General features: G+C 54.0%; 4 protein-coding genes and 1 pseudogene across 5 annotated transcripts; 1 reads left to right on the top strand and 4 right to left on the bottom strand.

Annotated features, from left to right (window-relative positions):
• SCRT1 (scratch family transcriptional repressor 1) lies at positions 1-2,961 on the bottom strand (the record flags this gene model as incomplete). The annotated part of the gene is made up of 2 exons (XM_080939072.1): positions 1-932; positions 2,847-2,961. 2 exons carry the CDS (start codon positions 2,959-2,961, stop codon positions 1-3), a joined length of 1,047 nt encoding a protein of 348 aa, XP_080795198.1.
• A 10,881-nt stretch (positions 2,962-13,842) lies between these two features.
• On the bottom strand, positions 13,843-15,492 carry TMEM249 (transmembrane protein 249; the record flags this gene model as incomplete). Its single annotated transcript, XM_080939746.1, has 7 exons — positions 13,843-14,025; positions 14,266-14,351; positions 14,468-14,663; positions 14,761-14,855; positions 15,052-15,205; positions 15,280-15,317; positions 15,468-15,492. The coding sequence occupies 7 exons, from the start codon at positions 15,490-15,492 to the stop codon at positions 13,843-13,845; spliced, it is 777 nt and encodes a 258-aa protein (XP_080795872.1).
• Positions 15,493-15,986: 494 nt separating this feature from the next.
• FBXL6 (F-box and leucine rich repeat protein 6) lies at positions 15,987-18,854 on the bottom strand. Its single transcript, XM_080939919.1, has 8 exons — positions 18,462-18,854; positions 18,053-18,211; positions 17,854-17,917; positions 17,467-17,598; positions 17,272-17,379; positions 17,076-17,189; positions 16,431-16,987; positions 15,987-16,171 (listed from the first exon to the last, which is right to left on the bottom strand). The coding sequence occupies exons 1-8, from the start codon at positions 18,851-18,853 to the stop codon at positions 16,012-16,014; spliced, it is 1,686 nt and encodes a 561-aa protein (XP_080796045.1). The 5' UTR covers position 18,854; the 3' UTR covers positions 15,987-16,011.
• A 190-nt stretch (positions 18,855-19,044) lies between these two features.
• SLC52A2 (solute carrier family 52 member 2) lies at positions 19,045-21,394 on the top strand. Its single transcript, XM_080939205.1, has 5 exons — positions 19,045-19,326; positions 19,438-19,686; positions 19,780-20,659; positions 20,753-20,876; positions 20,974-21,394. Exons 2-5 carry the CDS (start codon positions 19,557-19,559, stop codon positions 21,184-21,186), a joined length of 1,347 nt encoding a protein of 448 aa, XP_080795331.1. The 5' UTR covers positions 19,045-19,326; positions 19,438-19,556; the 3' UTR covers positions 21,187-21,394.
• Positions 21,395-22,140: 746 nt separating this feature from the next.
• Positions 22,141-22,765, bottom strand: LOC308437806 (protein phosphatase 1 regulatory subunit 14B-like; annotated as a pseudogene). Its single transcript has one exon. The product of its transcript is annotated as a protein phosphatase 1 regulatory subunit 14B-like (transcript).
• Between the last annotated feature and the right edge of the window lie 700 nt (positions 22,766-23,465).

The following is a 23,465-nucleotide window of genomic DNA, read 5'->3' as shown; positions in this document are numbered from 1 at the left end:
CTAGGCTTGAACCGGGCTGAGCTGCGGCGGCGCAGGGGTTGCGGGGCCGCTGGCGCCGCCCTTGAAGCAGGCTGACTCGTAGTGCTTGTTGAGATAAGACTTGAGCGCGAAGCTCTTCTTGCAGCGCTTGCACTGGAAGTGCTTGAAGGCGGAGTGCGTCTGCATATGTGCGCGCAGGTTGGAGCGGTCTGCAAAGGCCTTGCCGCAGTGCGCACAGCCGAAGGGTTTCTCGCCCGTGTGAGAGCGCATATGGCCCTGCAGCAGCCAGGGCCGGGAGAAGGCTTTGCCGCACACGCCGCACTTGTGGCGCAGGTCGTGCGTGAGCAGGTGCATAGCCATGGCCGGCATGGACACGTACACCTTGCCACACGTTGGGCAACGCCTTGCCAGCTGGCTGTCCAAGCTGCGGTGCGTTTGCTTGTGGCGGCTCAGGTTCGACGACGTGGCGTAAGTTTTGCCACACTCTCCGCACGCGTGCCGGCCACCAGTGCCCGTGGCTCCCGGCCCCGCACGCGCCTCGGTGCCCGCCCCCACGCGCGTGCCACCCCGACTAGCAGACCCTGATCCAGAGCCTCGCGTGCCCGGCCCGCCCCCACCTCCAGCGTCGCTGTCGGGGGCAGCCACCGAGGCTGTTGAGGGGGCCGCGGCAGCGTTGGCATTTGCAGCCTTACGGCGTGAGCGCCCGTCAGTGATGAAGAAGGCGTCAGCCGCGTAGCCTTCGCTGACCGCCGCGTCGCCGTTGATGTAGCCGCCAGCAGCAGTAGCCAGCTCTGGGCGAGGGGTGGGCGGTGGTGCTGAGCCAGAGGCCGCGGGACCCAACTCTCCCCGCACAGCCGCAGCATACATAGGCTCCGGGGATGGCCCTTTGAGCAACGCCGCCTCAGCGTCGCCATCGTAGACCGACGCAGGCCCCACGTAGTCACTGAGGTATCCTGAGGGCGGAGGCGGACAGACAGACAGCGGGAGGGGAACGGAGCAGCGGGCAAGACACACGCAAAGCGGGCGGCGGGAGACCGAGGAGACACAGCGGGAGACGTCGGGGTCCGAAAGGAAGGCGAACAGGGATTAGGACAAAGGAGAAGGGGCCGGAGACCACAGGGCAGAGAGGATGGAGACCGTGGGGAGGGGAAGAGAGGAGAGAAGAGAGACAGCAGAGGATGAGACAGGGCCAGGCAGGGCTCCTCCCCCGCCGCCCAAGCGCCCCGCCCCCGCGCGGGGAGGAGAGAGATGCATCTTCGGGCGCGGCTGCCCCCCTTCAACGAGCCTCAAGGTCAGGGGGGAGGGGCGGCGCTCCTCTCTTCCTCCTCCCCCTTCCCCTCCCCCTCGGGTTCTCCCCACTTCAGCAGTTTTCCCTGATTATGCAACACACTGCAGACCCGCCGCGCACAAAGCCAGGGCCTCCAGCCCAGAGACCCCGACGGGTCCTGCCTCTTTGGGATCCCCGAGGCCTTCTTCAGGCCCCAGAATCTGCTTCTAGACTTGGTGCTGTCCCTCTTGTTCTTTAGGTGTGCCAACAAAACCCTAGCTACTCCTACCTAGTCAGCATCTCTGGCCAACACCAGTACTCCCTCATCTTCCTTCTCTCTAACCACTCGCTGGACTTGCGGCTCGAACTCACGTACCTCTCTACTTTCCATCATCCAGGGTCCTACTTTGTTCCACGTTCTTGTTTTCTCCCCATGCCTTAACCCTAGTGGGGGCCTTCTCAAATCACCTACAGGGCACTAGGAAGACTGCCAGGGCACCCATTAAGGGACACCTTAACAGAGACAAGCTGCAGGTGGACATCGTTCATACCAGTAACTGCAGTTGTTCCCAAGGTACAAGGTGGATCTCCCAATCTCAGAATCATAAATGCATACCCTTCACGAGGCAGGCTCTGGCTCCTCCAGGGTTACACTTGGGCTCTCAGAAACCATAGAGCCTGGTGGCATCTCTCAGGGTATGCTGTACACTGACCCTAGCACTGGAACCCAACTCCTACACATGCAGGGTCACATATGCAATCATCCAGACATACTCTCAGTCACATGGTGCACAGCGGCCTCAGAGTCACGTGGTCTCATGTAGTGGCACACAGACAGGCACACACACAGGGTCACACACAAGCGCACAAAGTCACATGGCCACACGCAGTCACATGGGCCCACACAGGCTTATGCTCTTGCAGGTCACACTTGCTCTGCCACCCCACACTGCTGGCACTCCTGTCCCCCTTGCCTGCATGCTAACAGTTGTCCTTGAACTTGGGCATCCTTACACAAAGAGCCTCCCCTGACTCCAATGCCTTGACTTCCCTTGCTCACCTCTTCCTCCCTAATCCTGAGTCCAGGGAAGATACTGCTGTTGCATCTTCTGGTACCTAGGCCCTGACAGGTGGGTGGCCCTAACAGACCCCAAGCCGACTCCCTAGAGTTCCCAGCATCCCCTAGCTGGCCCTAGCAAGGGGCTTTGAAGGTGCAGCCAAAGAAAAGTGAAACAGATCCAGATTTCTGGGTGTGGGTTTGCATGTGCCCATTTAACTGGGTCTTGTTATGTCAGCAGGTGTCCGTGCAGCTGTGTATCTCAACACAAGTCTGTGTGTGGGTCAGTGTGTGCCTTTAGTGCTTCCTGTTCCTGATCCCTCTTTCCTACCTCTCCTCTACCCGTACTCTGTCCTGTCTTGGAAGCTGTCTGGCCTTACTCCTTTGCTCCCCTTTCCTCAGCCTTCATTCTCTGTTCCAGCCTCAGGCTGCTTCCATTGGATCTACATCCCCTCCTACCTTGCTACTCCACCCCCACACTTTGGCCACCCACCCCTTCCTGCAAAGCCCTGGGCCCTGCCCCAGCTGCAGTCCAGAGCGCACCTTTATCTTGCAGTCGCACTCCGAGATCGCTGCGGGCGCGCCCGTAGGAGCTGTCGAGGTCTGCCGAAGAGAATGTGTCAAGTTTGACCTTCTTAACCAGGAAGGACCTGGGCATGATTCCTGCGGGGCTCCGGCAGTGAGGGCCTGCAGAGCCGGGGCTCAGGGGGACTGCGTCCGCGGCGAGGCCCCGTCACCATCCGAGGAGCGGTGGAAGCAGCACTGTCCCCAGTCTGGCCTGTGGATGCTGCTGGGCGAGTGTGGTCCTCTCTCTTCTTTCTGCCCTGCGTCTTTTCTTCTTCCTCTCCGGATCCCTCCTCTCTCTTTCTCTCTCTCTCTCTCCTTCCTTCCTTCTTTCCTTCCTTCCTCCTCTTCTCTTCTTTTCTCTTCTTTCCTTCCTTCCTTCCTTCCCTCCTCTGGTCCCGGCTTCCCAGCCCGCAGTGCCGCCCCTGGACAGGCGGGGGAGGAGGCTGGGGGGGGCGGAGAGGGGGGGAGCGGCTCCGTCCCGGGCCCGGAGGCTGCGAATGGGTGCAGGGCTGGCCCGGCCCCACGGCCCCCTTCCCCTCCCCCCCCCGCCGAGGCGGCGGAGCCTCAGTCAGCGGCGCCCCATGCCCCCGGGGGCGGCAGCGCCGGGCCAAGAGAACACGACAGTAGCAGCGGCAGGAGCACCAGCAGCTTCAGCACCGCGGCCAGCGCTGGCTAGGGCAGCACCGCGGCCAGCGCCCGGGCGCGCTCAGCTGGCGTTGCCGGAGAGGGGCGGGCCACCCGGGCCTGGTCGCGGGGCGGGGGTCCTCGGCGGGGGTCTCTGGGAGGCTGGCTTTATTGTTCTGCAGTCGGAGCGGGCGGCGGCGGCAGCGGCGGGCGGGGGTCCTCAGGGGGAGGGGTGCTCAGGGAGGGCGGGCCGAGGGAGGGAAGGAGAGAGGGAGGGACGGGGGTCCGGGGGCGGGGCTCCGCTCTCGGACAGCTCTGGGGCAGGCCTCCTGAGCCCGCAAGCCTCTTCTGCCTACCGCCGAGCGCAGCCTCTGGCTTTTAAAGCCAAGCGCTGGGGGAGGGGGTGGGCGGGGAGGGGAAAAGGCCGGCGGAAATGGCTGCGCCGGGCTGGGTCGGGCCAGGGTCTCCTGGGAGGGGTCCTGGGGATGCCTCGCCTCGACTTGTGCGGAGTTCCCCCGTGCGGCTCGGGGAATGGCGACCTGATACTTAGTGGCATAGTCGGGCGTGTGAAGAGAGGTGGGAATGGGCCTGGCACTCTCCCACCCCAGGCTCTCATTCTTTTGGGGAGAACGCAAGCGGACCTCAGTCGAGTCCACGCTGCCTCCTATAAGGTCTGGAAGCTAGGTGCGGGCTGTGCGGAGGCGGGGAGAGGCGGGAGACCAAAGGAGTGAATGCTGAGGCAGCGAAAACGCAATGTGGAAGCCTGTGTGTGCCCTGTGCCGCAGTGCCTCATGCCACTCTGTCACCTCGGCTGACCCTGTGCCCGCTGGAGGGACCTTTCTGCCCCCGCCTCTCCCATGGGACAGATGTCCAGCACAGTGGCGTCGGTGCAAGATGAGTGTGCATGGCAAGAGGGGTTGACATGCCCCTGTTCCAGAAATTCCGCTTCATTGGTGGTTTCCGCCCTTCCGCGCGTCTGCAGCTTCTCTCGGAGGCCTGCAACCAGGCGGATAACCCTTCCCGTGGCCGCCCGCCCGGAGTTTGCAGCCCCCATGACGTCAGGCCCAACGGCCAATGGCGGGGCACTGGGGGTTGGGGGCCTCACAATGGCAGCGCGCGGGTGCATATGTCCCCAATTAGGGCCGGGCGCCGCCATTGTCCCTTCCTCGCCCCCTCCTTGCGTTGGGGTCTCTGAGCTGAGCTCTCCCCACACAGCCTGCTCCGGCTATCGACTATGGTCGCGGAACAGCAAGCAGAGACTGCAGCGTGGTGACCTTATACGGACTGGCCCGGCGGGCGCAGGTGCCAAGGCGGCACAGCAGTGCTGAGCTCAGCTTCCTTCCTCCTGCTGCGTGCTGAGTTGCTACCTGCATCCACTGCCTCGCGTCCGGCCACGGTGGGTGTAAGCTACCTGCCCTACACTGAGCGTGGAGACCACTCTCCTGCTTTATGCTAGCGGCACAGCTCCTCAGCGGCGGGACATTCATCTTTCGTGGCAGGCGCTCCCGAGGGGCAGGACGGGTGCGGCCTCCCCCTTATCGCTGAACAGCAGCCGGCAAAGCTCAAAGTGGGGGTTGGGGGGCGAGGGTTCCCCGCCAGCCACACCACTAGTCCCGGCTCCTTCCCAGAGGGGAACGGCTGAGGCGCAGCCGGAGGCGTCAGGCCAATTAGCATTTTGATTGCTGGACGGAGGTGGGGGGTTCATCTGGAACAAGGTCTAATTACCAGACGGACCCTCAGGGCTGAGGCAAGCTCGATTCCCACCCCCTCTCCGTTTGCACCCTTCTCCTGGACATTGTCCCCACTTCTAACCCTATACCCCCACTTCTTCTAGGTCCCCTCACAGTCCTGTCTAGTTCCTGTTCCCATACTTTGCCCCTTGAGTCCCTTCTTTTTTAGTCGTGGTCCTTTGCCTCTCCAGACTTTCCTGGGTCTGTCTTGAGTTCCATTCCTCTGCTGCTCTGTCCTTAGCCCTCTTTTCTCCACCTCTTCATACAATCTCTGTCCTTATGTTGAGTATGCATCCCTTCCCCCTCTTTGTCCATCTCCCATTTCCTTTGGCCCCTTAACCTCCTTGATGGGAGAGACCATACCCGGACACGGATCCCTCAGGACTCCCCCACCATGGGGGGTGGAGGGGCACACAGCTAGGAGGGGCAGCTGGGTCCAGGCCATGGCCATCAGTCCCTGCCAGCCCAGGTGCATGGTGCACATGGGACTTGTGCAATTACTTGGGCTTTCCGAATGGCCTCCTTGTGAACCCGACTCCCTGCCCCCACTTCTCTTTCACATCTAGAGGTTCCCCCAGACTCTTGACCAAGACAGGGAGATTGAGAAACAGTGGACCACTCATTTTGACAAGTTGTAGGCTCCCTTAAGTCTCTCTGAGTGTTATGTGGAGAATAAAGTCAGCCCCCAGGCAGTAGATAACTGCAGGCTCTTCTAGCAACTCCCACAAAATCTCTTGCTATTCTGGCCCAACTTGCTCCGCCCTTATCCCTTTTCCATGAATGTCTGGTCTATAAACGATTGATCTATAAATGTCTTAACTCTGCTTTTGTTGCTACCACCCTGCCTTGGTCCCATCTTACAGAAAGGTTTAAGGGGTGGTGTTCCCATTGCTGTATTGCCAACAATCCACTGATGTGTTCAGGCCCTGTAGTCCGTCACTGCTCCATCCACCTAGAGAAACAGTGGACAGCCTTACTGGAGGGCTCACCCCTTCTGCTGGGCTAGGAGGTGATTGGCAAAGAATGGGAAGTTAGCTTGAAATTACTGGTGGGGACAGCTTCCATGGTGACTGTCTGGATGAGGTCATTAGCGGGAAGAGGTCAAGGCTGTAGTAGGGAAATGGAGGGTCGTCCTTGAGAGTATTTAATTCAGCCACAGCGATGGCTGGCAGCTGGTTGATGTAGCTAATGACATGTCTGAGCTAGGAATCTGGGAAGAGAATGAAACAGGGCTCGGCAAATTCAGTAAAGAAAAGGTGCCCTACTTCCATGCCAGGGGCATCTGTGGTGAGAGAAACAGCAGCCTCCACAAAGGGCTGCAGGGTTAGGGGGTAAGCACAAAGGGAAGTTATGTGTCCTGACCCACTGGTGACAGGTCAGAGGCCCAGGGAAGGTCTACTTCAAAAGGCCTAAAGGGCAAAACAGACTTGGTCCTCACTGAGGCAGAATCATTGGAAGCTATGTTAGCTACGTCACCACTGTAATGTATCGCAAAGAGACAAGAAACGTTTACTTTTATTCCATGGCTCTAGAGGTTCCAATGCTTCTTTTTTTCCTTTTCTGTTTCTGGGCCCTTCTTAGGCAGAGCGTCATGATAGAAAAGCATATAGCAGAACAAAGTTACTCACTGTACAGCAGCCAGGAGGCAAAGAGGGATGCAGGAGAGTGCTGGACAAGGTGTATATTTCCAAATCACAGCGAGGCCCAGCTACCCTATTCTCCCGATGTCTGACAATACTGTAATCTGGCTCCATTAATGGGTTAGTGAGGCCTGGTAACCAATCAGTTTCCAAATGTTCCATCTCTGCACTTGGCTGCACTGGGAACCAGGCCCTTAACATGCAAGCCCATTGGAGGAATACTTTGTCTGAACAATGAGAAAGGCCAAGGTTACAAGGTATGGGGGACCATAAGAGTCTGGAACATAGCACAACCACAGTTATATCTGTGAAAAAGAGGAAAAGCACAGGACCCGAGTTCAAGCCCCTGGAGCCTGTAGAAAATAGCCAGACATGGTGTCCTGTACCGTACTGTAACCCCAGTACTGGGAGAATAAAAGCCACACAGAACCCTAAAGCTCGTTGGCCAGTCCACCTAGCCCACTTGGTGAGTTCTCAGCCAATGAGAGACCTTGTCTCAGAAACTAAAAGTGAATAATGTCTTCTGTAGTAAAACACTAGAGGATGTCCTGTGGTCACAACATGCACATATTCACACATCTGCACACATGACCACTTGCACAGGAACACACACACACAAAGAGCAGATATCAAAGTAATAAATGTTTTCATTAAATATAACATCAGTTTAGTAGTCTATAAAAAGTACTTGAGATAAGTGAACTCTTACTTTAGCTTAGTTTTGATTTTTTGAGACAGGGTTTCTCTTCTTAACAGTCCTGGTTATCCTGGAACTCACTTTGTAGGCCAGGCTCACCTCAAACTCAACAGAGATCTGCCTGCCTCTGCCCCATGAGTGCTGGAATGAAAGGTATGTACCACCACCTAGCCATGAATGAACTTTTATAGAACAAAGATGCTTAGACCCCAAAGAGGTTAACAGGTAATTGGTACACAATAATTAACTAGGATTCCAAAACATGCCAATTTAGTCCCAGCACTGGGGAGGCAGAGGTAAGTGGATCTTTGATCCACAGATCAAATTCCAGGATGGCTGGGGCTATAGGGCTATAGAGAAAAACCCTGTCTCAAAAAAAAAATTAAAATAATTTTTTTCATAAAAGCAGAGAGAGCATGCCAATTCATGAGGCAGCCTGAACCTATGATTATATTCTCTATTAACTGAAGGCATTTTGGAATAAGATATCTGGGATTTACTTCAGAATAACAAAGAGGAAGGGCTGTGGGTGAGCCGGTTTTTTTGATGAACACAGTGACAGTGCAGACTCCCAAACTTACCCTGCTTTAATGCATAATTTGATATTTTCTATAGGAAAACAAAAAAATAATCCTGAAATTTGCACTTTGTGATAATTCTGAAATTCCACAAGTCAAGTGAAACTTAATAACCCACGGACTCTTCAATACTCAGAAGGCAGAGGTAGGCAGATCTCTGAGTTCAAGCCAAACCTAGTGTATATGTCAAGTTCCAGGAGAGCCAGAGCTACATAAAAGCTGCCTCAAAACAAAATAAAAGCACAGACACATGTTTAACAAACTCCACAGTTAAAACAAGGCGATAATCACAACATATATAATTAGCATATCATATATTGCTTTAAAAAAAACAGTGATAAAGCCAGGCAGTGGTGGCTCATGCCTTTAACCCCAGCATTTAGGAAGCAGAGTCAGACAGATCTCTCAGAGTTTAAGGACAGTTTGTCTACAGAGTGAGTTCCAGGACAGCTAGGACTACAAAAAGAAACCCTGTCTCAAAACAGAACGATTTTAAAAGGTCAGTGATGGCAGACACCTCTTTAATCCCAGTACATAGGAGCAGAGGCAGGTGGCTCTGTTTGAGGCTAGCCTGGTCTAGGTAGGAAGCTCCAGGCCAGTCAAGTTTTTACAGTAAGACCCTTTCTCAAAAACAATAATAAAAAGAGGAAGAAGAAAGGAAAAGAGGGCAGTCAGCCTGGGTGGTGTGTGGTTATAACAGCAGCACTTGGGAAGATCCGTACTTGTAGACTGGCATGGGCTATTTAGTGAGTTCAGGTCAGCCTAAATTGTTACTCTGTTCTGTTCCTCTAGTGAACCCAGAAGACTGTTTTCCAAAAAGGAGGGAGGGGGTCCCGTATAGCTCAGGGAATAAAGGTGTTCCCTGCCAGGCCTGGCAGCCTCAGTTTTGATTCCAGAACCATCATGGAGCAAGGAGAGAACTGAGTCCCCAAAGTTGTATTCTGACTTCATGTCATGGAATCTATGTGTTAGCTCTCAACACACACACAATAAGTACCTCTCTCCCCAGACAGGGTTTCTCTGTATAGCCTTGGCTGTCCTAGAACTCACTCTGTAGACCAGGCTGGCCTTGAACTCACATGAACCTGCCTCGGTCTCCCAAGTGCTTTGCTTTTCACCTGCTTGTCTCTGTCTCACTGGCAAGTTCACCTACTCTGTTGTTGCTTCATTTCTTTACTGGTATCAAAACCCAACTTCTTGCCAGGCATGACGGCACACACCTCAGCCCCAGGACTGGGAAGGTAGGAGCAGGTGGGTCTCTGTGAGTGCAAAGCAAGCCTAGTCTACATAATCCAGAACAGCCAGGGCTATGTAAAGTGTCGTAAAAAGTGTCTACTGGGGCTGGAGAGATGGGTCAGCTGTTAAGAGCACTCTCTGCTCTTCCAGAGGTCCTGAGTTTGTATCCCCAGCAACCATGCGGTGGCTCACAACCATCTGTAATTGGATCCACGCCCTCTTCCGGTATGTCTGAAAACAGTTACAGTGTACTCATATACATTCAATAAAGAAAAAATTTTTTAAGTTTATACCATGATCTCAGCTTCTCAAATGTGCAGAGAGTTATTGTTGTCTCTCTGTTCTGTTTTTCTAGTGAACACAAATGAATACAGTGTGTGCAAAAGTGTCATGAGGAAACCCATTATTATAGATAACTGATATATGCTAATAAAAACAGAGTGCCCATCACAGATGAATGGATACACCTCTTCTGGTGTGTCTGAAAACAGCAACAGTGTATCCACATACATGAAATAAATCTTTTTTTTTAAAAAGTGCTTAGAACAACACTCAGACCAAAGCTTGTTTTTTGTTATGGAAGCTGGAGGTGAATCCACAGCTTCTCACATGGCAAATATTCCCTAAGCTGTACCCCCTACCCCTAAGTTCTTCTGGCCTTGAGGGATGTTGCAAGGAAGGGTTCAGAGGAAGAGAGAACTTTTTCATTCACAAGCTGAATCTGAAGAAAATATTTCTTATTTAGAGCTTACCAGGTTGAAATGGTAAACTTTTTTTTTTTTTTTTTTGTTCATAGTCACCAGCTTATAAAACTTTTTTTTTTTTTGACATTTTTAGATAGGGTTTTATGAGGCCCATGTTGGTCTAAAGATTCAGTGTGGCTAAGGATGAATTCGAAGTTGATTCTCCAGGTGGTAAATAGGCCCATCCCACCAGACCTGGTTTTATGCAGGACTGGAGACTGAACTCATAACTTTGTATAGTTGAGGCAAACACTGTACCAACTAAGTCACAGTCCAAGCCATGATCAGAGTTTCATTTTAAGAAATAGCCCTTGGGTGTAGATTAAAATGTAGGGCATTACTTGTGAAATGTTTTTGGTGTCAAGGTTAAGTCTAGAGTGTAAGAGTTAAGATTTCCCATTCTGTGAGTTCAAAAGATTGAAGGTATTGTACAAGACCGGTTTTTGTTTGTTTGTTTGTGATAAAGGTGGTCCCTCTGGAGTCCAGGCTGGCCTTGTACTTGCGGCTGATCTCCTATCTTAGCCTTCTCTGTGCTGACACTGTAGGCATGAACTTCCATGGTCAGCTCTTCTGACACTCTTACCTTTGCTAGCAACACTTTGTCCAGCAACCTACCTTGGAGTTTACCAAGTGGAGGCTACCTTGAAGAAATTCCTGGGTGTGAATCTTTCTTAAGGGACTGGATTGTAATCTAAACTGTTGAAAACCTACCTGGTGTTTAGAGGCATCATACTGGCTTGGACTACATTACATCATTCAAAAAGAGACCCTTGAGTTTCAACATTCTTGCAGGTACAGATAAAACAACTCAATAAGGATGGTTATGGGACAGAGCTAAAGTTGAGAATAAGCCAGGGGGTAGTGGTACACATCGTTAATCCCAACTCTAGGGAGGCAAAGGGAGGTGCACCTCTGAGCTGGAGGTCAGCCTGATCTACAGAAGCCATGTCTGTAACCCCACAAACAAACAAAACCACCTCCTACTACTCTATACAACTAAAACCAGTAATCTGTCTCTTGGTGGTGTGCAATCCTGTAATCCCCCACCTGAGACAAAGGAGAAATCTGGCCTTAAATTTGAGACAATCCTAGATTTCATAGTAAAGCCATCACCTTATTGTTAGGATCTAGCTTGCCAGCAGATCCTAAAAATACCCCAACAATAGTTTACACCGTGGCTCTCTTTTCCACACAGGTAGCTCCCATTTCGAGCCACCAGCATCTTCAATAGAACCCCATGCCAGGAGCCCCATGCTCTCCAGGCCCAAGTCCTTGCTCTGTGATCAGCACACATCCCAACCTCTAGTGTCGGGAAGGATGCTTGAGCTGGAAGTAGTGACTTATAGTCAAGGTTTCACTATTTTCTGTCCTCACGAGTGTGGAGCTGTTGAGCCCCTTTTCCATCTTACTTGATGTAGGTTTCCTCTCCTCCCATTCCTGGTTCCCCGTCTCTGAAGGTTTTTCCTCCACCTCTGTGTCATATACCAGGCTGGCATTTCCCGGACATCTCATCTGTTACCACTACTGAAGTGCCAGAGACTGTGGTGACAGTCTGGAAAACGTAATGATGAAGTCTGTCAACCTGACTGAACCTAGCAGCTTGTGGGCTAAAACATTGGATTGTATAAAAAGGAGAAAGTGAGCGGAGCACCAGTATTTGTCCCTCTCTGCTTCCCGTAGTATCATTTGGACCAGCTCCTTTATGCTTTCGCTTGCTATGCATTCTCCACCATGACAGGCTGCATCCTATCACATAAATCTTTCCTCCCTTAAGTCATTTCTCCTCAGATATTTGGTCACAGCAACAAGTAACTGATACAGAGATCCAGACCTGGGCATTCAGCTCCTCCTTTCTCCCCACGCCTTTCTGATTTAAAACTAAAAACCTGTGCTGGGATAAAAGGACAGCCCAGTGAGACACCATGTGCCTAGCACCACTGAGTCCCTGGGTCCAATCCTCAGATCTGTAAAATAATACCAAATAATTCTTGCCAGCAACCTCAGGCCTAACTCACTGTGGAATTCTTACTTGCATCCTGGCCGTGTTCCTTCAAGCTTCCAAAGACGATGGAAAACCAGGATCTCCAGGTACACTCAGCCCTTCAGAGCCAGATCGGGATTACTAAATCACCTGGCTTTGTACACTGCGTACCCTACCATGATGGAAGCTTCTCAGACGTGCAGGTAGCCATTGTTGACTCTCTGTTCCATCCCTCTAGTGAACCCAAGTGAACCAACACTCAGGCAAGAAGCCCTGGGTCTCACAAGAAGTGGCTTTGCTTCCTAGCCTGTCCCTAACCAGGAAATCCTCCAGCTTCCTCAGCTGTCTCCTCTTTGCAGTTCTTGTGACTTTAGTACTTCCCACATGTTATTTCCTTGTTCACAGGGCCTCTCATTGAGCTTTCCAGCCATTTTCCCTGGCCATAGTTTGACAATTTGGATCTTTCTAAGGATGCTTCCTGTCCATCGTCCTTTCTTGTCCTCTACCTCCTCCCCCACTATTTTTGTATCTTTAGATTGATGGAGCCCATGCCTTGCACATACCAGACAGGGTACATCCTATACTCCAGATCCCTTATTAACTTCCCACCAACAACAAACAGAATCTCATTAATATTGATCCACTGGTCTCCATCCTCTGGGTGTTGGGATTAAAGGTATTCCATTATGCCTAGCCCCTTAATAACTTTTGCTGTTATTGTTGAGACATGGTCTTCTGTAGCCCAAGACTGGCCCAGAATTGACTATAAATCAGATGATGACCTTGAACTTTAAAAAAAAAAGATTTATTGTATGTAAATGAGCACACTGCAGCTGTCTTCAGACACACCAGAAGAGGCCATCAGATCCCATTACAGATGGTTGTGAACCACCGTGTGGTTGCTGGGAATTGAACTCTGGGAGAGCAGTCAGTACTCTTAGCCATTGAGCCATCTCTCCAGCCCAACCTTGAACTTCTAACCTTCCTGCTTCCACCTCCCCAAAGCTGGGATGACAGATGTATTCTACCAAATCCAGCTCCTTAACATTTTAACAAGTGCTCTATATTTTCATCTTGTGGCTCTGCAAATTATATAGCTAGTCTTGGTACCAGGAACACATGCTGACCACAGAACCAGGTAGACAGTGGTCCTCTACTCCCATGGCAGCTTCAGGTACCAGGAGGCCTCCCTTGGGTGCTCATATGGTGGCGAGAGTGTAGTGGAGAGGCTGTAGTGAAATCTGCCTAAGGATCTTGGAAGCCAAGTGTTTGAAAGTAACTTGAGTACACTGTCTCAAATATATCAAAAGGCCCAAGGCACATCACCTGTCTGTGTTCCATGTCACTATTGGCTGGACTAGGGGCAGGTGCCTATATCACACATACCAGTCATAGTCTAACTCCTGGCCTTCATTGGTTAGCACTAGCTCAACACTGCTGCCTCAGAGGGGCAGCAAGTCCTGAGTCTGGTGGTGAATTGGGTGCCCTCCCCTGATATTCTCCCATCTTCTTCCAACCCAAACTCAGGTTTGCTTCAGCAGCTGGAGAAGGTCTGTACTAGGGGAAGACCCTGAAAGGAAGTCTCCTCGAAAACAAACCAACAAACAAGAAACCTCCAGGTTGGAGGCTAAAGCAGCTTTAATCAGAGGAAGGGCAGTGGGGTGGGGCTGGGTGTCAGTCCCTCCAGGATGGGGATAAGGGACACAGAATAGGCAAAAGGAGTCCAGGGTTCAGGCCCCAGAGTTACACATCCAGGTCGTTGACACCTGATTTAGTGTAGACCTGTGTTTTTCGATGCACAATGCCAGGGCTAAAGATGGCCCCCAGTGGCCAGTGGCGAACTACATGACGATAGGAGGAGGCCAGGTAGTCGAAGTAGTTGATGTTGAGTTTCCGGGCAATGTGCCGGCCCAAGAATTCCATTTGCTATGAATAAGCGAGTGGCAGCCAGTTCTCCGTTCTCCAGATCAGAGAATCCCCACCAGCATGCTCTTTAGGCATCCCTTCCCCTTCCCCACCCCTGCCCAGAATTCCAGGCGCTCCTGCCACCTTTAACATAGTGGAGGTCTCAGGAGCTCCATCCAAGAACTGCAATCAGTAGTATCTTTTTGTCGGGGATGTGGGGGATATGAAGGGGTGGGGGCGGGGGTTTGGGGCAGGACCCACCTCATAGCGATCTGACAGCTGCACCAGCACAAGTGGCTCTAGCTTGTGGCCACAAAGGACCAGCTGGTAGAAGCGACCTCCATAGGCTGCCAATAGATGAGCAACTGAGCCAGGATGGTAGGGGTGGGGCCTCCAATGTGGGAGTGTCCAGGTGAACTGTAGGCCCCTCCCAGCTCTGACCCTCTTTTATCCCAGGCATCACCATCAGAGCTGAGTGCCAGGCGCACGTAGACCAGATGCATTGGTCCCTGACATACAGTTCGGCCCTGGATGGAGAAGTGGTACATGCCGCGTGTGTGGTTCAGCACTAGGCGACGCTGGGGTATTGAGGAGATCATGAGCCATAGGCCTATAGCCATGCCATAGGCAGGAAAGCACCAGGTCTTCTGACTCTCCACCTGTGGGTGCCAGGGATTAACGGGCGTGAGTTCTGGCAAGAGGCTCCTGTATGGCCCTATGCGAAGAGGCTGTGGGACAGGGTGCAGGAGCGCTGACCTGTCTCAGGACATTACAGGAAATTAAGGCCAGGCAGACGATAAAGAGCAGCATCCCCTTCCAGAGCGTGTCCAAGTAGTACTCGAGCACAAAGACTGAAGGCGGCATGACCCGGCACATGTGGACAGCTGGGAGCTTCCCGGAGCCACAGGACAGTACCAGGGATTTGGGGGAATGGACCCACCCAATGGAGGTTCTCCATGCTACTCCCACAAGTACACCTGCCTACCCTCCTAACCCAGCCACCCTCCCCACTTCCGGGAACCTAACCATGCCCAGTCCCCTGCCCACCATCCGGCTGCTGCTGCTTGAAGGGGTAAAAGCTGTTTTTCTTGAGTTGTTTGGCTAAGCTGCGCTCGGTAGAGAAGAGTCCTACGGCCCAGAGGTGGAAGCACTTAGCAAAGATGGATGTAGGGGAGCCACTGGCCTGCTGCTCCTTGGGGACCTAGTTAGGTAGATATGGTCAGCATCCAGCTCGCTCACTGCCACCACCCCACTGGCTTTAAACAGGGCTCCCACCCGAGACAATTCCAGGGTTGCAGCTGAAGGAAGAAGAGCTGCCAGAAAACAGCAGGGCAGGAAAGCAGGTAGCAGTCCAGGCTGGGTTGCCTGGGTTCTAGAAGCTCAGGGTAAAGGGTTCTAGAAGGGGCTTTTCTATTGACCACACCTTTCTAGTGAGGATGCACTCCCTGGTCAGTCTCCGATACCCAGAAGGTAGCCCAGCTCCCTCATGACTAGACAACCTGAGCCAAAACTGCTAACACTCACCTCACGGATTCTGGTAGCTGATAAAGGTCTTTTTACACCCCCCCCCCACTATTTTACACCTCACTGCCTACCCTATCCTCAGACAACTGTGTCCCAAGGGTGGAATTCACACAGTCCAAGGGTTAAACTAAAAGTGGTCAAAGACAGAGCAAACCCTTGGACTAAGACAGACAGACACACACACACACACACACACACACACACACACACACAGATCCAGGCCTGCTGTCCAACAACTTACCCTAAGTTCCACACACAGTCTGAAGTGTTGGTTCCTGCTTATAAGCCGACCACATGGGAAGCCGAGATGGGCCGACTGCTGTGAGTCAGCCTGGGCTACACAGTGGGTCCCAAACCAGCCTAGATTAGTGCAAGAAGAATCTCAAATAAAACAACAAAGGACTGGACAGAGTGCCTAAAAACACTTTATTGTAACAAAAGCTCCAACATGTCAAAGTGAAAAAGGGTAGGGCAAAACTTCAGTTAAGTGGACTCTCTGGAAGAGGGTGGGCCCAGAAGTAGCTGCTCAAGACACCACTGGACTTCCTCCAGGCCCCTGTAGGCACGCTTCAGACCTCGGGGGAGGCAACGACAGGACTCCAGATTGAGATACAGCAGCCCCGGGCAACTGCTAATCAGAGAGCTGTAGAACAGGCAGGGTGTGGGAAAATGAGCTGTTGGCCAGAGAGCCCTGTCTGTCCTCATTATACACCAGGCTTACCACCTAGAGCCACCCAAGCCCAAGCCTAGTACTCTTGGTGTTCCCAAGTAGGAATCCGACTAGTGTCTACCCTCCTCTTGGCCCCTGGAAATGTGAAGTCAGGGAGCACATCTCTGATCCCCAAGTCAGACATAGCAGCAAGCAGCACAAAATTCACAGAACTAGAGAATGGGGCACTGACCTGACTGTGCTTGGTGTAACTCGGGTACCCCTTAGGTTGAGGGAGGACAAGGCTGGGTGTAAGCCCCCAGAGGTGCTTGAGAAAACAGCCAGGGCCTGTTCCAGGTCTTTCTCACTGAAGCCTTGGCCACTGAAGTCCAGCTCCCTCAGGGTGTGATACCACTTCTGGGTCAACAGGGAGCTGCCATTCTTAGCTAGAGTCAAGCCATCAGATATGCCATACAGGCCCAGGTAGAGTTGCTCCAGCTCTGAGGTGGGAGAACCGGGTGTGACTAGTAGGGCAGGCAGTGACCCCACGCCCCAGCTACCAGGCAAAGCCAGCTGACCTTGACATGGCAAATGACACAGACCAGTAGGAGTGATCCTAGCACAGCCTCGGAGATCCAGCAGGCGCAGTTTGGGGGAACAATGGAGCAAACGGCCCAGAACCTCATTGCTTACAAAGTTGCAGGTGGAGCCAGCCAAGCAGAGCTCCTCAAGACTGGGGAAGCCTGGACCCTGGGGTACTCCTCGGCCACAAGGCTTGGGAAGCCAAATCAGATTCAGCAGCCGTAGCACCTGGGAGGAGAGAGGAGGGAAGAGGGAGGAGGCACAGGCTGCAGATGCATAGAGGAGTGGCAGGTGAGAGGGAGTAGGGTATGAATACCTGCAGCCGGGGGCAGCCTCTCTGCAGAGCTTCCACAGGCAGCTGCAGGGGTGTGCTGTTGCAGTTCATGCCAGTGCTGACCTGGAGGACTTGGAGCTGGGGGCAGCAGTTGCCCTGTAATGGTGGGGAGACACACTACTAGGTCAAAGGCCTGGCAGTTCCCATAGAGCCCTTCTCCTGCCCATCACCAACCTACCAGCAGTGCACCCAAGATGGCCGTCGTCTGGGAACTGTAGGTCAGCCACAGTTTCCGCATTCGGGACCCTGCCTCCTCCAAGAAGCTCACCACAGCCGTGGACTCCACCTGGGGAATCCAGCACGAGGGCGCGTGAGGCTCATGTCAAAAGGGCCCAGGCTATTTCAGTGTCCCCCTCCAGGGCAAAGGACTCACCATGGAATGGTGTAGGTCCAGGCTGTGGAGATGGCAGCAGGCTTTCGCTAACATGACCAGAGTTTCAGTGGTCACACTGTGGCAGTCTGAAAGCTTGAGGAAGGTAAGCCGAGGACAGAACTTGCTAACCAGCTGTAGCAAGACAAGAGAGAGCATCTGGGGTTGTGGAGGGCAGGTGAAGGTCTGTCCTACAGGGACACTGGTAACCATCCTATGGTCCCAGCTATGACTCCATTCTGTCCAGGCCTGGCCTACTTGGATGCTGTCTTCTCCAGCAACTTCCTAAGATGCCAGCAAGATGAAACTGGGCAGGAAGGCAGACATCTCTGTGGGACTTCACCAGGGCACTCTCCCGATAGCAGACAACTCAAATGTTAAAGCTCTCACCTCCAAAACAGAGTGTACTTTGGACTTCCAGTGGATGAGGGTCAACCTCTGGAGCTGTGAGAACCTGGGCGATAGCAAGGCCCAACTGTGGTTGTGCTAGTCCTTACGATGCCCTTCTCGTCAGAATCCTCCCTACTCAACAGGGATGATGCAGGGAGACACAGGCAGAGCAAGGAATAAGATGACAGGGAACCCTCACCGATTGGGTATGAGCCACTCCAGGCAAGCAAGGAGCTTCGTCTCTCCCTTAAGGTTGCCCTTGGCAGCCCGGCCAACCATCGAGGGTGACAGGGTCACAGTATGCCAGAGTGAAGGATGGGAGGTGGCTTCATGCCAGTGACGGCAAACGCGTGCAGCCCTAGGACAAGAAACAGTTCGCTGAGAGTGCGTGGCCTTTTGTGGGTAATGCCCACAAAAAATCGACTTAGAGCAGCCGCAGCGCTGCGGTCTCAAAGCCTGCTGTCGCCCGCGCTCAAAGCTAGTCTCTGAGCTCCATGTGAAGATAGGTGCTGGAGCACTTGTGTATGCCCGCTGAGATGCTCTGCCCTCTGCTCTGCACCACCCGCTCAATGGGTCAGTCTATACCCCGGCAGGCGCTGTTAGTGTACCTGCCAAGAAACGGCATGGGCCCATGAGCCGCAACCAACAACCCGAAAATATGCACCAGGACTTCTAAGGGAATACGGTCTCCCCAACCAGAGTCCAGGCCCTGATCGAGTGACGGCTCCGGTCGGGGTTTGGCCCTGGGCTTGGCGACAGCGGTGGGGTCACGAGCCAGTGACCTCGGGGCGCGGCGAGGGGCGCGCCTGTACGCACGAGCGCGGGTAGGCTCCAGGTCCGGCAACACGAGCAGCATGCTGTCCCCTTGCAGCAGGTGGTACCCAGAGCCGCGAGGTGCCAACCGGTCCCACCACCAGTCCTCGGCCGAGCGGCCCCGCGCATCGTGCCTCTTGGAACCTCGAACTCGACGCCTAACTCGCCCGGGGGCCACAGGAGCCATAGCCCCGGGAGCTTTACTAAAGCGGAAGGTGGGTGGGCTGAAAGGAAGGGGCGTGGCCCCTTACCTCACGCCACGCACAATACTTAGCTTCCGGGGGTGGGACTTCCGCCGCGAGTCTAGCGCATTAGCGGGCATCTTTATACAGCACCTTGGGGCTGGGGTTTGGCTGCCTTCCGGGCTAAGCGGCGCGCTCTTGTTTCTGGGCGGGCTGCTCCGGCCCCACGCCCCTGATGCACAACACTCAGTGGAGGAGCCCTGAATAAAGTCAGCCAGCCACGCCCCTCGCCGACCCACCCGGCTGCCTGGAGTTCGCTGTCAACCAGTTTGGTTTAGTCGTGCTGAGACTTGGTCTTCCGCCAGCATCAAGGACTGCTCTTTCGCTGGTCCTCCTCCCCGGAGCCACGCTTTAAGGCCAGCTTCTTGCTTCCCCGCTTGCCAGTCCTGTTCTGAGAAATCCTGGTGCAGGCTTCTTGGTACGTGCAGCTCCTGATCTATCTGCCGTCACCCTCCAGATGCCTTGGTTTTGCAATCGGTCCACTTCAGACCCCGACTCTGTCCACTCGCATTTTTTTGTCTCCCTCCAGGTGAAAGAAGCTTGACTCTTTTCTCTAGAATAACTAGAAAAGCTTTGGACCTACGTGGGGGAAAGAGTGGATTGTTACTTTTGCTTTGTCCTGGAGGGCCCGCTTTGACCTTTGACCCAATGGCAGCACCTCCACTGGGCCGACTGGTGCTGACCCATCTGCTGGTGGCCCTTTTCGGCATGGGCTCCTGGGCTGCGGTCAATGGGATCTGGGTAGAGCTACCTGTTGTGGTGAAAACACTCCCGGAGGGTGAGTGAAGAGAAATGGGCCGAGGTGGGCTGTTGCTGCTGCTCTTTGTTCCTTAACTTGATGCCTTTTCACTGTCTCCTCCTTCCACTGCAGGTTGGAGCCTCCCTTCGTACCTCTCTGTGCTTGTGGCACTAGGGAACTTGGGTCTGCTGCTGGTGACCCTGTGGAGGCGCCTGGCTCCCGGCAAGAGCGAGCGGGTCCCCATCCTAGTGGTTCAGGGGCTAAGTATAGTGGGCACAGGCCTGCTGGCCCCTCTGTGGAACTGTATGGCCTCAGTGGCAGGACAGCCCCACTCTGTGGCCTTCCTAACACTGGCATTTGTCCTGGCATTGGCCTGCTGTGCTTCCAATGTCACTTTCCTGCCCTTCCTGAGCCACCTACCGCCTCCCTTTTTACGGTCTTTCTTCCTGGGTCAGGGCCTGAGTGCCCTGCTGCCCTGTGTGCTAGCCCTGGTGCAGGGGGTGGGCCGCCTTGAGTGCCTGCATGTGCCTGCTAACGGCACCACTGGGCCTCCAATCAAGATGTCTTCCATCAATTTCCCTGAACGCTTTTCTGCCAGCACCTTCTTCTGGGTGTTGACTGCCCTTCTGGGCACTTCAGCTGCTGCCTTCCAAGGCCTCCTGTTACTACTGCCCTCCCCAACATCTGAGCCCACAATGGGTACAGGGCTTCGGGTAGAAACACCGGGAACAGAGGAGGAAGAGGAAGAGGCCTCACCGTTGCAGGAGCCACCAGCCCAGGTGGCAGGCATTATTTCCAGCCCAGACCCTAAGGCCCATCAGCTGTTTTCTTCCCGAAGTGCCTGTCTACTGGGGCTGCTGGCTGTCACCAATGCTCTGTCCAACGGTGTGCTGCCTGCAATTCAGAGCTTTTCCTCCCTGCCCTATGGGCGCCAGGCCTACCACTTGGCTGTCGTATTGGGTAGCTCTGCCAACCCCCTTGCCTGCTTTCTGGCCATGGCAGTGCTGTGCAGGTGCACATGGATCCCACGCCCCTGTGGGGGAGGAGCTTGAGGTGGGCCAGGGCCTGGCACAGCCAGTCCTGAATCTCAGCCCATCCTTGGCAGGTCTCTGGCAGGGCTGTATGGTCTGTTTCTGCTGGGCATGTTGTTTGGCACCTACCTGATGACTCTGGCAGTCCGAAGTCCCTGTCCTCCTTTGGTGGGCACCTCTGCAGGCATGGTCCTCGTGGTAAGTATAAGGGGGACATGAAGTAGGAACAGGGCTTGTCTCGCAGCAGGGGGATTTCATGCTCAGCCGGCTGCCCCCCTCTACTCCCCACTTTCAGGTGCTTTCATGGGTACTGTGTGCAGGCGTGTTCTCCTACATCAAGGTGGCCATCAGTTCCATGTTACACAGTGGAGGCCGGCCAGCATTGCTCGCAGCTGGTGTGGCTATTCAGGTGGGCTCCCTGCTGGGCGCCGTTGCCATGTTCCCTCCCACCAGCATCTACCGGGTATTTAGCAGTGGACAGGACTGTGTGGACCAGTGTGGCCTTTGAACTGGGACGTGTGGGAGTGACTTCACACTTGTCTCCACCTGGAGGGGGCTACAGTGCCTGGATCCTGTGGCCCAAGGTGGCTTCCCTTACGCACAGATTAATATGGGTATTTCACACTCCATAAGAGACCTGGCTTTTGAGAAAAGACCAGCGTGAGGACCAAAGAGCAGTCCCAGACCCAGGGACAGGTTGGGGCTGCAGCCTTCATCCTGGGACATCTGTGGGATTTGCACAATAAAAACATCTTCAACCAATGGGTTGTCAATCCCATGAGCACAGCTCTCTCTGCCTGGCCCCCCTCACTCTAGGAAGTCCCTCTTCCCCAAAATCGTTGTTGAAGCTTCTGGGCAGACATTCCTCCACTCTCCTAGTTGCTTGGGTGACCCCAGGACCCCTGCGTTATTGCTTTTCTGGAACTACTTTGGGAGATGAAGGCCAACTCCAAGGGCCCAGGTGGGGCCGAAGCAGGATAATCCGTCTGGTCGGCTGGACAAGCAGCAGGGTCTCACTGCACCCAGCATGTCTCAAGGATGTGAGGGACTGGCACAGTCAGAAAGTCAACAAGGGATGGGGGGGGTGGCCCCCTGGTTACACACAAGACCCTCCTGCGAAGATCTTCAGGTCAGAGTTTGGTGCAAAAGGAGCTCAGTGAAGCTGTTTTTTTGTTTGCTTTACTTTTTTTTTTTTTTTAAATGAGTACACTGTAGCTGTCTTCAGACACACCAGAAGAGGGCATCAGATCCCATTGCAGATGGTTGGAAGCCATCATGTGGTTGTTGCGAATTGAACTCAGGACCTCTAGGAAGAGCAGTCAGTGCTCTTAACTACTGAGCCATCTCTCCAGCCCTTGCTTTACTGTTTTTTTTTTTTTTTTTTTTTTTTTAGCTGCTCCAAAGGCTGTATCCTAGCTTTATTTTTAAAGGGCCTGCGCCGCAGAGTCAATATAAAAACACAAAAAGTCCCATCAGTTTAATAACAATAAAAAACCCCAAAAATGGAAAACTGAGGGCAAGGGAAATGTCCCCTACACAGGGGCACAGGGATCCCTGCTCATGGCACCAGGCCTGGCTGCAGGGTCCCCCAGTATTGCTGTTGCTACGAGGTTGGGGGGCAGTGATTGTCCTGTGGGAGCCACGGTCATCTGAGTCAGGACCCTTACTTCTTCTGGGGTGTGCTCAGCTTCTGCATGCCCCGGATCTTGTCCAGCAGGCCAGAGATGAAGGCCTCGGTGGGTTTGTAACAGTCAACTAACAGCTCCTTGACTCTAGCCGCCCGGGTATCATCACTTTCCATGTCCAAGAGTTCATCCACATCTATCTCAAGCTCTGGGATCTCCTCCTCCTGGCAGTCGTAGAGTCGTGTGAGCTGTTCTAAAATCCACTCCTCCAGGTTGAGGCGCTTCCGGTGACCTTCCCTTGCCGTCTCACCGGGCCATCGTCATCCGCGCCCCCCGGGCCTTCGCCTGCGGCCCCAGGGGGACTCTGGAAGTAGACCCGGGGCCCAGTGCTGCCACTGCCCGGCCCGGCCCGGGGGCCGGGGCAGCCAACGCCGCGCCCCCCGCGGGGCCGCTGTCCGCCATGGCGGCCGCCCGGGCCACGTGCGCGCTTGGGCCCCTCCCTGCGCCGCCGCCTCCCGGACGCCCGCCGGCTGGCTCCGGGCGGCTGGCTCCGGTCAGCTCGCGGGCTCCGCTCCAAGCAGCTCCGCGGCGAGGGCGGCGGCGGGGGCGCCCGGGGGCAGCTGCAGCATGCGGAGCCCCCGGGCTTGGCCTCTGCTTTACTGTTTTATTTTATGTGCATGGGTGTTTTGCTTGAGGTCAGAACTGAATGTTTGATCTTCCAGAACTGGAGTTACAGACTGCTATGAGCTGCTATGCGGGTGCTGGGAACTGAACCCAGGTCCTCTGGAATAAGTGAGTTCTTTTAACCAGTGAGCCTTCTCTCCAGCCCTAAGAGCTGGTTTTTAAGATGCTGACCCTCTCAGGACCTTTCATCTTGAGAGCATTGTTTACCAGCCCTCCCAACTCCTAGCTCCCAGTTCCCAGCTCCTGTAGTCAAAGCCCCATGATGTGCCTGTTCAGGTAGACAGCTGTTTTCCACTCAAACTCCTGGCAGTTTCTTCTAATCAGCTGGGCCTTTGCCCTGTGGCATCTGTAGGGTTCTTTCTGGGCCGTGTGGATCTAAAGCTCTCACACGAAGGGCTGGAGCTTCAGGTAGAACTGGAAAGATCCTTTGAACTAGGAGAGAGCCATGAGGATTTGGAGGCTACACCAGGGCAAGGCC

Source organism: Micromys minutus (assembly GCF_963924665.1).
Source record: "Micromys minutus genome assembly, chromosome: 27".
NCBI lineage: Eukaryota > Metazoa > Chordata > Mammalia > Rodentia > Muridae > Micromys > Micromys minutus.
The sequence above is the reverse complement of the archived record's forward strand: the minus strand, read 5'-3'. Positions and strand labels throughout refer to the sequence as shown.

Coding starts and splice junctions, on each gene's coding strand:
- FBXL6 (XM_080939919.1), bottom strand. CDS start 18,853: ATGGCTCCTGTGGCCCCCGGGCGAGTTAGGCGTCGAGTTCGAGGTTCC. Junction 17,599..17,853: donor AAGTACACTCTGTTTTGGAG/GTGAGAGCTTTA, acceptor GTCTTGCTACAG/CTGGTTAGCAAGTTCTGTCC. Junction 17,190..17,271: donor CCATCTTGGGTGCACTGCTG/GTAGGTTGGTGA, acceptor CCACCATTACAG/GGCAACTGCTGCCCCCAGCT.
- SLC52A2 (XM_080939205.1), top strand. CDS start 19,557: ATGGCAGCACCTCCACTGGGCCGACTGGTGCTGACCCATCTGCTGGTG. Junction 19,687..19,779: donor GGTGAAAACACTCCCGGAGG/GTGAGTGAAGAG, acceptor CTTCCACTGCAG/GTTGGAGCCTCCCTTCGTAC. Junction 20,877..20,973: donor CTGCAGGCATGGTCCTCGTG/GTAAGTATAAGG, acceptor CCCCACTTTCAG/GTGCTTTCATGGGTACTGTG.